Source organism: Penaeus chinensis, chromosome 35 (assembly GCF_019202785.1).
Source record: "Penaeus chinensis breed Huanghai No. 1 chromosome 35, ASM1920278v2, whole genome shotgun sequence".
Lineage (NCBI taxonomy): Eukaryota > Metazoa > Arthropoda > Malacostraca > Decapoda > Penaeidae > Penaeus > Penaeus chinensis.
Window position 1 is genome coordinate 32243885 of NC_061853.1, and position 12500 is coordinate 32256384.

A 12500-nucleotide genomic window follows, 5' to 3' on the forward strand; every position below is an offset into this window, starting at 1 on the left:
ATTTCAACCAATATTTATCAACAATTCAAATAACAATTGTAAAGCAACAATGGCATACATAAATAGAATAAATAGAATAAATAATGTACACAGAAATTAAAAAGCAGCGTGAATATTTTGCTTGCTGGTTTGGCACATGACTGAAATTCTCACAAAAATATCAGTGGCTATAGTTGTTGCCATTCTCAATCGGTCTTTTCCCTTGAAAATTAGCATCAGACCGCTTCAACAACCTTAGCTACACAATAACGTGAGAGTAATGCCTAAGTCTAATACATGATTCAGCGCATCCCCAGCCTTTTGAATGCCCGACAATGTTATTTGTCACTTTGAGGGAGCATGAAGATAACGCTGAAACATGTATTAAGTGATAATACGAACTACCGAGGGAATAAACTACACAGCTTCAAATTTCTCAGCTGTCTGCGAGCAGGTGGCAACAGCAGCGTTTGGTGTGCTGGTGGTGTTTCTCTGAGGCTCATAAATAACTGTATATTCACCATCCCTTGAATGCTATATTTGACAGAGCTGCATGTCAGTCCTTTAATTTGCTGGGTTTACTTCTTTGGCTGTTTGTAAAAAGCATTATTTGGAAGTAAAATCCATGGTAATTTGTACATATTGCACTACGTAAGACTTTACAAATACAGTAGATCCTACACCTAAGCAGGGGCGGTGTGAGTCCCAGTGAACAATACATCTTTTTTTAGGGCAACATATCATAGAGATATTCACGGACAGAATATTTTGTGTTGGCAAAGAACCAAGACCGGATGGCAATCAGTCTTAAGATATTTCTCCTTGTCAGAGAAACATAGTAATTAATGCCTCAGACTGATCGCGTGTGTATCAACTCCACCTTGGCAAAGAAGACTCGAATTACTTCTTGTTATTAAAGAACCAGAAGAGGTCTGCAGGATAGACTGGCGTAGCAGATTCTAGTCGAAGATGAGCGTCTTGAATGATTCTTCGGCACGCAGGGAGGTCCTCTTCAGGCCAGCACCGCTGACGTTCCTCGGAGTAGCCATATCCATTAGGGCATTTGTACAGTAGGCCTAGAAAGATGGAAAGAAAAATAAACGTGTGTTTATGGTGGATGGAATTACGTGCCGGCAGACTGCTACATATTACAGTACGTGTGCAACTAGTGTTCTTGAAGGAAATAAAAATAACACGTAAAAATACCTTTCAGACTTCCATCTTCAAGCTCAACACACTTGTAGAACCTGACACAGTCACCTTCGAAGGGATAATAGCCTGGTGCTGGGCATGCGTATTTGCTTGATTCATCAACCTGAAAGAAATTGATATAAAAAACCAACATTCTAGAATATTCTTGTAAATGTAACAATGTCACAACACAAATATACAAAATAACATATATACACACTACAAAAATTTCTGCGAATGTCTAACCTGCCAGTTTTTCTGTGTTGTTGTTTCGACAGACTGAGGAGTCGTTACTTCGGGAACCGGCTTCGTAGGTTGAGGAGTAGGGTACGGTGCTAACTGGGTATCACAAGGCTTGGTGTCATCTGAAAACAGATTTGGAGATTACTTTACATTTACCCATTAACATAACAATAAAACGAATATTTCAATATGATATAGAACCATAAAATGGCATTCAATGTAGTCAGGATCTAAAACTAAAAGTACAAAAGACTTTACATAAAATAAACACAAAGCCCACCTGGATAAGAGCACTGTTGAGTTTCTTCATCAAAGATCAGTGCCGCAGGACAGGTGAAGATGGGGAAATTCCAGTTAAGACCATCCCATATGCAGTAGTAGTAACTGTTGCAGAAGAGTGGGTGGCGACGGTACTTGTTGTCATGGTAACACATCAGGGTGAAGGGAGGGGGTCGCGCAACACCTACACCCCCGCCGATACTTCCAGAACTACCGGGAGTACCAGGGGTTCCGGGAGTGCCAGGGATTGCAGGAGTACCAGGTGTTCCAGGAGTACCAGGGGTTCCTGGAGTACCTGGGGTTCCGGGAGTACCAGGGGTTCCAGGAGTGCCTGGGATTGCTGGAGTACCAGGTGTTCCGGGAGTACCAGGGGTTCCGGGAGTGCCTGGGATTGCTGGAGTACCAGGTGTTCCGGGAGTACCAGGGGTTCCAGGAGTGCCTGGGATTGTTGGAGTACCAGGTGTTCCGGGAGTACCAGGGGTTCCAGGAGTGCCTGGGATTGCTGGAGTACCAGGTGTTCCGGGAGTACCAGGGGTTCCAGGAGTGCCTGGGATTGCTGGAGTACCAGGTGTTCCGGGAGTACCAGGGGTTCCAGGAGTGCCTGGGATTGCGGGAATACCAGGTGTTCCGGGAGTACCAGGGGTTCCAGAAGTACCAGGAGTACCAGGGGTCCCACCACTAGGTTCAGTTCCTGGTACATTTGTTCCAGGAGTACCAGGAGTGCCTGGGACTGCAGGGGTTCCAGGAGTACCAGGGACTGCAGGGGTTCCAGGGGTACCAGGGATTGCAGGGGTTCCAGGAGTGCCAGGGACTGCGGGGATTCCAGGGGTGCCAGGAGTACCAGGGGTACCGGGAGTACCAGGGACTGCGGGGGTTCCAGGAGTACCAGGGACTGCAGGGATTCCAGGGGTACCAGGGATTGCAGGGGTTCCAGGGGTTCCGGGAGTACCAGGGACTGCGGGGATTCCAGGAGTACCAGGGGTACCAGGGGTTCCAGGAGTACCAGGGACTGCAGGGATTCCAGGGGTACCAGGAGTACCAGGGACTGCAGGGATTCCAGGAGTACCAGGGGTTCCGGGAGTACCAGGGACTGCGGGAATTCCAGGAGTACCAGGGGTACCAGGAGTACCAGGGGTTCCGGGAGTACCAGGGACTGCAGGGATTTCAGGGGTACCAGGGATTGCAGGGGTTCCAGGAGTACCAGGGATACCGGGAGTACCAGGAGTACCTGGGACTACAGGGGCTCCAGGAGTACCACCACTACCTTCCGTTCCTGGGACATTTGTACCACTAGGTGTTCCAGGGGTGCCGGGAGTACCAGGTGTTCCCGGAGTGCCTGGAACGGAGGGGATTCCAGGGGTACCAGGGACTGCGGGGGTTCCAGGGGTACCCGGGGTGCCAGGAGTACCAGGGACTGCGGGGATTCCAGGAGTACCAGGGATTGCAGGGGTTCCAGGAGTACCACCACTACCTTCCGTTCCTGGGACATTTGTACCACTAGAGATAACAGCACCAGGAGTACCAGGGGTTCCAGGAGTACCAGGGACTGCGGGGATTCCAGGGGTACCAGAGGTTCCAGGAGTGCCTGGAACTGCGGGGATTTCGGGGGTACCAGGGGTTCCAGGAGTGCCTGGAACTGCGGGGATGCCGGGGGTACCAGGGGTACCAGGGGTTCCAGGTGTGCCTGGGACTGCGGGGATTCCAGGGGTACCAGGGGTGCCAGGAGTACCAGGGACAGCGGGGATTTCAGGGGTACCAGGGGTGCCTGGAGTACCAGGGACTGCGGGGATTCCAGGGGTACCAGGGGTTCCAGTAGTACCAGGGACTGCGGGGACTCCAGGGGTACCAGGGGTGCCTGGAGTACCAGGGACTGCGGGGATTCCAGGGATACCAGGGGTTCCAGGAGTACCAGGGACTGCGGGGATTCCAGGGGTACCAGGGGTGCCAGGAGTACCAGGGACTGCGGGGATTCCAGGGGTTCCAGGAGTGCCTGTACCACTAGGGACAACAGCGCCAGGAGTACCAGGTGTTCCAGGAGTACCAGGGACTGCGGGGATTCCAGGGGTACCAGGGGTGCCAGGAGTACCAGGGACTGCGGGGATTCCAGGGGTACCAGGGGTACCAGGGGTTCCAGGAGTACCAGGGACTGCGGGGATTCCAGGAGTACCAGGGGTTCCAGGAGTGCCTGTACCACTAGGGATAACAGCACCGGGAGTACCAGATGTTCCAGGAGTACCAGGAATTGCAGGGGTTCCAGGAGTACCAGGAGTACCTGGGACTACAGGTGTTCCTGGAGTACCAGAGGTACCGGGAATACCAGGGGTCCCACCACTAGCTTCTGTTCCTGGGACATTTGTACCACTAGGGATAACAGCACCGGGAGTACCAGGGACTGCGGGGATTCCAGGGGTACCAGGGGTTCCAGGAGTACCAGGGACTGCGGGGATTCCAGGGGTACCAGGGGTTCCAGGAGTACCAGGGACTGCGGGGATTCCAGGGGTACCAGGGGTTCCAGGAGTGCCTGTACCACTAGGGATAACAGCGCCAGGAGTACCAGGTGTTCCAGGAGTACCAGGGGTTCCAGAAGTACCAGGGACCGCGGAGATTCCAGGGGTACCAGTGGTACCAGGGGTTCCAGGAGTGCCTGTACCACTAGGGATAACAGCACCGGGAGTACCAGGGACCGCGGGGATTCCAGGGGTACCAGGAGTACCAGGGACTGCGGGGATTCCAGGGGTACCAGGGGTACCAGGGGTTCCAGGAGTACCAGGGGTTCCAGGAGTACCAGGGACTGCAGGGATTCCAGGGGTACCAGGGGTACCAGGGGTTCCAGGAGTACCAGGGGTTCCAGGAGTACCAGGGACTGCGGGGATTCCAGGGGTTCCAGGAGTGCCTGTACCACTAGGGACAACAGCGCCAGGAGTACCAGGGACCGCGGGGATTCCAGGGGTACCAGGGGTTCCAGGAGTACCAGGTGTTCCAGGAGTACCAGGAACTACGGGGATTCCAGGGGTACCAGGGGTTCCAGGAGTGCCTGGGACTGCGGGGATTCCAGGGGTACCAGGGGTTCCAGGAGTACCAGGGACCGCGGGGATTCCAGGGGTACCAGGGGTGCCAGGAGTACCAGGGACCGCGGGGATTCCAGGGGTACCAGGGGTGCCAGGAGTACCAGGGACTGCGGGGATTCCAGGGGTACCAGGAGTTCCAGGAGTACCAGGGACTGCAGGGATTCCAGGGGTACCAGGGGTTCCAGGAGTGCCTGGAACTGCGGGGATTTCAGGGGTACCAGGGACTGCGGGGATTCCAGGGGTACCAGGGGTTCCAGGAGTACCAGGGGTTCCAGGAGTACCAGGGACCGCGGGGATTCCAGGGGTACCAGGGTTACCAGGGGTTCCGGGAGTGCCTGTACCACTAGGGATAACAGCGCCAGGAATACCAGCTGTTCCAGGAGTACCAGGGGTTCCAGGAGTACCAGGGACCGCGGGGATTCCAGGGGTACCAGGGGTGCCAGGAGTACCAGGGACCGCGGGGATTCCAGGGGTACCAGGGGTGCCAGGAGTACCAGGGACTGCGGGGATTCCAGGGGTACCAGGAGTTCCAGGAGTACCAGGGACTGCAGGGATTCCAGGGGTACCAGGGCTTCCAGGAGTACCAGGGACTGCAGGGATTCCAGGGGTACCAGGGGTTCCAGGAGTGCCTGGAACTGCGGGGATTTCAGGGGTACCAGGGACTGCGGGGATTCCAGGGGTACCAGGGGTTCCAGGAGTACCAGGGGTTCCAGGAGTACCAGGGACCGCGGGGATTCCAGGGGTACCAGGGTTACCAGGGGTTCCGGGAGTGCCTGTACCACTAGGGATAACAGCGCCAGGAATACCAGCTGTTCCAGGAGTACCAGGGGTTCCAGGAGTACCAGGGACCGCGGGGATTCCAGGGGTACCAGGAGTACCAGGGGTTCCAGGAGTACCAGGGACTGCGGGGATTCCAGTTGTACCAGGGGTTCCAGGAGTACCAGGGACTGCGGGGATTCCAGGGGTTCCAGAAGTACCAGGGACTGCAGGGATTCCAGGGGTACCAGGGGTTCCAGGAGTACCAGCAGTTCCAGGAGTACCAGGAGTACCTGGGACTACAGGTGTTCCAGGAGTACCAGAGGTACCGGGAATACCAGGGGTCCCACCACTAGCTTCTGTTCCTGGGACATTTGTACCACTAGGGATAACAGCACCGGGAGTACCAGGGACTGCGGGGATTCCAGGGGTACCAGGGGTTCCAGGAGTACCTGGGACTGCGGGGATTCCAGGGGTACCAGGGGTTCCAGGAGTACCAGGGACTGCAGGGATTCCAGGGGTACCAGGGGTTCCAGGAGTACCAGGAGTTCCAGGGACTGCGGGGATTCCAGGGGTACCAGGGGTTCCAGTAGTACCAGGGACTGCGGGGATTCCAGGGGTACCAGGGGTTCCAGGAGTACCAGGGACTGCAGGGATTCCAGGGGTACCAGGGGTTCCAGGAGTACCAGGAGTTCCAGGGACTGCGGGGATTCCAGGGGTACCAGGGGTTCCAGGAGTACCAGGGACTGCGGGGATTCCTGGGGTACCAGGGGTGCCTGGAGTACCAGGGACTGCGGGGATTCCAGGGGTACCAGGGGTTCCAGGAGTACCAGGGACTGCAGGGATTCCAGGGGTACCAGGGGTTCCAGGAGTACCAGGAGTTCCAGGGACTGCGGGGATTCCAGGGGTACCAGGGGTTCCAGGAGTACCAGGGACTGCGGGGATTCCTGGGGTACCAGGGGTTCCAGGAGTGCCTGGGACTGCGGGGATTCCAGGGGTACCAGGGGTTCCAGGAGTACCTGGGACTGCGGGGATTCCTGGGGTACCAGGGGTTCCAGGAGTACCTGGGACTGAGGGGATTCCAGGGGTACCAGGGGTGCCTGGAGTACCAGGGACTGCGGGGATTCCAGGGGTACCAGGGACTGCGGGGATTCCAGGGGTACCAGGGGTTCCAGGAGTACCAGGGACTGCAGGGATTCCAGGAGTACCAGGGACTGCAGGGATTCCAGGGGTACCAGGGGTTCCAGGAGTACCAGGGACTGCAGGGATTCCAGGAGTACCAGGAGTTCCAGGAGTACCAGGAACTGCAGGGATTCCAGGAGTACCAGGAGTACCAGGAACTGCAGGGATTCCAGGAGTACCAGGGGTGCCTGGAGTACCAGGGACTGCAGGGATTCCAGGAGTACCAGGGGTGCCTGGAGTACCAGGGACTGCAGGGATTCCAGGGGTACCAGGGGTTCCAGGAGTACCAGGGACTGCAGGGATTCCAGGGGTACCAGGAGTTCCAGGAGTACCAGGAACTGCAGGGATTCCAGGAGTACCAGGGGTGCCTGGAGTACCAGGAACTGCAGGGATTCCAGGAGTACCAGGGGTGCCTGGAGTACCAGGGACTGCAGGGATTCCAGGGGTACCAGGGGTTCCAGGAGTACCAGGGACTGCAGGGATTCCAGGGGTACCAGGAGTTCCAGGAGTACCAGGAACTGCAGGGATTCCAGGAGTACCAGGGGTGCCTGGAGTACCAGGGACTGCAGGGATACCAGGAGTTCCTGGGATTGCAGGGGATCCTCCAACTCCTCCAGTTCCTCCAACTCCTCCTCCAGTTCCTCCAACTCCTCCAACTCCTCCAGTTCCTCCAACTCCTCCAGTTCCTCCAACTCCTCCAGTTCCTCCAACTCCTCCAACTCCTCCAACTCCTCCAACTCCTCCAGTTCCTCCAACTCCTCCAGTTCCTCCAACTCCTCCAGTTCCTCCAACTCCTCCTCCAGTTCCTCCAACTCCTCCAACTCCTCCAGTTCCTCCAACTCCTCCAGTTCCTCCAACTCCTCCAGTTCCTCCAGTTCCTACTCCTCCAGTTCCTCCAACTCCTCCAGTTCCTACTCCTCCAGTTCCTCCAACTCCTCCAGTTCCTCCAACTCCTCCAGTTCCTCCAACTCCTCCAACTCCTCCAACTCCTCCAACTCCTCCAGTTCCTCCAACTCCTCCAGTTCCTCCAACTCCTCCAGTTCCTCCAACTCCTCCTCCAGTTCCTCCAACTCCTCCAACTCCTCCAGTTCCTCCAACTCCTCCAGTTCCTCCAACTCCTCCAGTTCCTCCAGTTCCTACTCCTCCAGTTCCTCCAACTCCTCCAGTTCCTCCAACTCCTCCAGTTCCTACTCCTCCAGTTCCTCCAACTCCTCCAGTTCCTCCAACTCCTCCAGTTCCTCCAACTCCTCCAACTCCTCCAGTTCCTCCAACTCCTCCAGTTCCTCCAACTCCTCCAGTTCCTCCAACTCCTCCAGTTCCTCCAACTCCTCCTCCAGTTCCTCCAACTCCTCCAGTTCCTCCAACTCCTCCAGTTCCTCCAACTCCTCCAGTTCCTCCAACTCCTCCAGTTCCTCCAGTTCCTACTCCTCCAGTTCCTCCAACTCCTCCAGTTCCTCCAATTCCTCCAACTCCTCCAGTTCCTCCAACTCCTCCAGTTCCTCCAACTCCTCCAACTCCTCCAGTTCCTCCAACTCCTCCAGTTCCTCCAACTCCTCCAACTCCTCCAGTTCCTCCAACTCCTCCAACTCCTCCAGTTCCTCCAACTCCTCCAGTTCCTCCAACTCCTCCTCCAGTTCCTCCAACTCCTCCTGTTCCTCCAGTTCCTACTCCTCCAGTTCCTCCAACTCCTCCTGTTCCTCCAACTCCTCCAACTCCTCCAGTTCCTCCAACTCCTCCAGTTCCTCCAACTCCTCCAACTCCTCCAGTTCCTCCAACTCCTCCAACTCCTCCAGTTCCTCCAACTCCTCCAGTTCCTCCAACTCCTCCAACTCCTCCAGTTCCTCCAACTCCTCCAACTCCTCCAGTTCCTCCAACTCCTCCAGTTCCTCCAACTCCTCCTCCAGTTCCTCCAACTCCTCCAACTCCTCCAGTTCCTCCAACTCCTCCAGTTCCTCCTACTCCTCCTGCGTCCACACCAGGAGGTTCAGGCAATGGCAGGTTTCCAGCAGCGCCGGAGCATTCGGGAGGGTTCTTCACCGCCGCAGGGTGGTTGCAGATATCGAGGTCGTCGTCGAAAACCGTGCCATAAGGACAGTTGAAACGGAAGGCAGAGAACCGTGTCCCGGTACCTGTCCAGTCCACACACCGGTAGAAATCCGTGCAAGAACCGGGTTGGGGAAAGAAGCCCTCTGCTGTGCACTGTGGGGGCAGCGAGCGGGAGAGAGGCTGACCCTCCGCTGTTCTGATGGAGTTGATGGAGCCGACGCCAGATGACGCTCTCCATCTCCTCGTCATTTTCGATCTGCGTGACGAGGGCTTCAGCGCCGGTCCGACCACACTCCGTGCTGCGAGGGACGGTCATGGTGAGCAATACTTATACAGTGAGTGAGTGGTAGTGTTAGCAGAATTATATTTTTGAACGTATAATATTTATGATTTTAATTGATTTATTGATTGAGAGAGAGGGGGAGGGAGAGAGGGAGGAAGGGAGGGAGGGAGGGAGGGAGAGAGAGAGAGAGAGAGAGAGAGAGAGAGAGAGAGAGAGAGAGAGAGAGAGAGAGAGAGAGAGAGAGAGAGAGAGAGAGAGAGAGAGAGAGAGAGAGAGAGAGAGAGAGAGAGAGAGAGAGAGAGAGAGAGAGAGAGAGAGAGTGAGAGAGAGAAAGACAAAGACATAGAGAACGAAACAGGGAAAAGGATAGAAGCTCTGACGAACGTAAAGAAAGATTAGTTTGAAGAGATAAAGAAATATGAAGAATTGCTATTCCGTGACAACAATAAAACATCTTTCGAAATGTGTCCAGTTTCACATCACTTCATGATAGACCAATTTGATAGTAACACCATATTTGTTATAATACTAATGCTATCTTAATACTGATACATTCTTAATAATACATTCATCATGATAAATGGTAAATCTTCCACATGTCTTGAAATATCTCAACAAATTATCTTCAAACATATCCTCTACATATCTTCAAATAGATCTTCCAAATACTATTTTCAAAATATACCATATACCTAATAAATCTTAATAATAGGACCCTTTCATCTGTAGCATTTACTAAAAGCCTAAAAACCTTACCATAGACGGCTGTGACGAGACCGAGCAACACCAAAGCCTTCAGGCGCGACATCTTAGCCCAAGCAAATGTCCTGGAAAGAGAAAATGGGATTAATAACTAGTATAACGTTTCTGTCAGTGATAATAATATTAATAACATCAATAATGATAATAATAATAATAATGATAATAATGATAATAATGATAATGATGATAATAATAATGATAATAATAATAATAATAATAATAATAATAATGATAATAATGATAATAATAATAATAATAATAATAATAATAATAATAATAATAATAATAACAACAATAATAATAATAATAATAATAATAATAATAATAATAATAATAATAATGATAATGATAATAATAATCATCATCATCATCGCAATAATAATATTTTTTGTCAAGTGTTTAAAGGTGAAAGGGAACCAATACCATGTGAAAAATTGTATGATGCATTATGCTCAGTAATGAATTTAATACTTTTAAGAGAAAACGGGAATTGATTAATAGTAGATATCGTATAATAATAAAGGCAAACATATGTCACTAATTGCATGTACAAAATTGAGCACAAAAAGAGAGAAAAGCATAAGTGTAGGAAAAGGAAATTGTGGAGAGAGGAGTGGTTACGTCATAATTCTGGATAATTACTTGTTCTGTAATGGCAGTTGATGTAGGACAGACTACGCTAATTTGACACACAAAAGGCAGTATATACAATGCACTATATTGATCTATCATGTCCCTAATGATTTCTTTGTTCTGTTTACACACGCAGACCTAGATATATCCCAATTGATTATATAATTTCTCCTTCTCCCTTCTTCGTCCTGCGTGACCCAATGACCCGCCATACGGTTCTTCGGGGATGAAGAGGCACGATAATTTTCCTTCTCACGGTGATCGTCCGGGCGCGCATAATTGTCTAGGTCGTCCTCCAATAATGACGCCTCGTTTTACGTGAGAATGGCTGTTCTTCCTCTTTTTTTATCTCTATTTTTTTTTTATGTCATGGAGTCCGATGAAGATCTTATTGGCGCCAATTAGCGTCGTCAGACATGCGCTGATAATCGTCCAAATTACTTGACGGTGTAGCGTTAGTCTGACGGCGATCCGGAGGAAATGTGACGGATCTGTTTTTTGTTTCTTCGTTTGGTTTGTTTTTAACGCGTTTCATCTGTGACTTTGGGCAATTGATATCAATAAAAAAAAAAAAAAACAAGCTCGCTGGAAATCTACGTATAGAAAAATAATATCTTATTGTTTTTTCATTATGATACCGATGTAAATAATGAAAACAACCTAATGCCGTGACAAAAGACTCACAGGGTCCGAAATTGATATCTTGCCGGAACGAAACTTTTCTGACAATTAATTACGAAGCTTAACTAAAACATTCATCTTAAGGACACATTCTGTAGATTTTCAATTACATTTTCGCCTCTATGAGCAGAATTAAGGAACCGGTCACGGGCACCAGTACATATAAGGCAGGGATAGAAAGTTAACATCATTAAATAAAACCGTTTTGTGTGCCTGAAATTCTTACATTATTGTCCGGTGATATAGTATATGATATCAATAAAATAATAATAAAGATAGTTATGACTGTAATATTGATAATAATGATAATAATAATAATGATAATAATAATAATAATTGTAATGTTAATAATGATAATGATAATGTTAATGATGGTAATGATACTAATGGAAATTATAACAATGATGATAATAATAATAATAATAATGGTAAGAACAATAATGGTAATAATGATGATGATGATAATGGAATAATGATAATAATACTAGCAATAACCATAATACTAACAATAATGATAATGATAATAATGATAATAATAATGACAATAATAATAATAATAATAATAATAATAATAACAATAATAATAATGATAATAATAATAATAATAATAATAATAATAATAATAATAATAATAATAATAATAATAATAATAAAATAATGATATCAATAATAATGATAATAATAATGGTAATGACAACTATAATGATGATAATAAAGACAGATCAATGAAGAGATGATAACAATAAAATCAATAATAATGATAACAATCATGGTAAATATAATAATAATAATTGGCAATAACAATGGTAATCATGACAATAATAACAACAATGATAATGATTAATGATAGTAAAAATAATGATAATAATAGCAATAACAGTTCAGCAGCAAAGGTCTGTCAAATTCCATTCGTTCATAACAATAATTTTTAAAAATCATCGGAAAATATCAATTACGTCATTACGAACATTACTTTCCGACATCAGTCATGTTTTAAGTTATAGCCGAACGTAACTTAAAGATAAAAGTGCGTCTATCGATTGCATTCTTTCCACATCCGCCTCTTGATGCTTTCTTACTCTCACCCTTTTTTTCATCTTTTCTCTCTCCTTCTCCTTTCTCTCCCTTTCTCTCTTCTTTTTCCTTTTCTCCAGTTCTTTCCTTCCTTTATTCTCTTCTATGTTTCTTAGATCTTTATCTTAACTTTTCGTTTCCTTTTCGTGTTCTTGGTTTGATTTATTTTCCGATTCGTCTTTTTCCGTAATGGTTCGTTGTTGTCGTTTTTCTCTCCCTCTCTTTTTTTTTTTATCTCTCTATTCGTAGATTCTTTTGCTATTCCTCGTTCTCTCCGTTTTTCCTTTCCCATTCGCAAGCTTCTATTGTTTATTCGTGGAGTG

General features: G+C 49.3%; 1 protein-coding gene across 1 annotated transcript in view; it reads right to left on the reverse strand.

Moving 5' to 3' along the window:
• The window catches only part of LOC125044130 (collagen alpha-5(IV) chain-like), a 23703-nt gene that overhangs the window by 19 nt on the left and 11184 nt on the right, over positions 1-12500 (reverse strand). The window contains exons 2-10 of the mRNA XM_047640581.1: positions 9784-9854; positions 8658-9043; positions 6156-7409; positions 3748-6026; positions 3647-3690; positions 1694-3586; positions 1417-1535; positions 1186-1294; positions 1-1055 (exon numbers count right to left, since the gene is read on the reverse strand). The exon at positions 1-1055 is cut by the window's left edge and continues 19 nt beyond it. Of these exons, the coding sequence (XP_047496537.1) occupies positions 880-1055; positions 1186-1294; positions 1417-1535; positions 1694-3586; positions 3647-3690; positions 3748-6026; positions 6156-7409; positions 8658-9043; positions 9784-9854 (6331 nt within the window). The 3' untranslated portion in view covers positions 1-879. The remainder of the gene's footprint in view (positions 1056-1185; positions 1295-1416; positions 1536-1693; positions 3587-3646; positions 3691-3747; positions 6027-6155; positions 7410-8657; positions 9044-9783; positions 9855-12500) is intronic.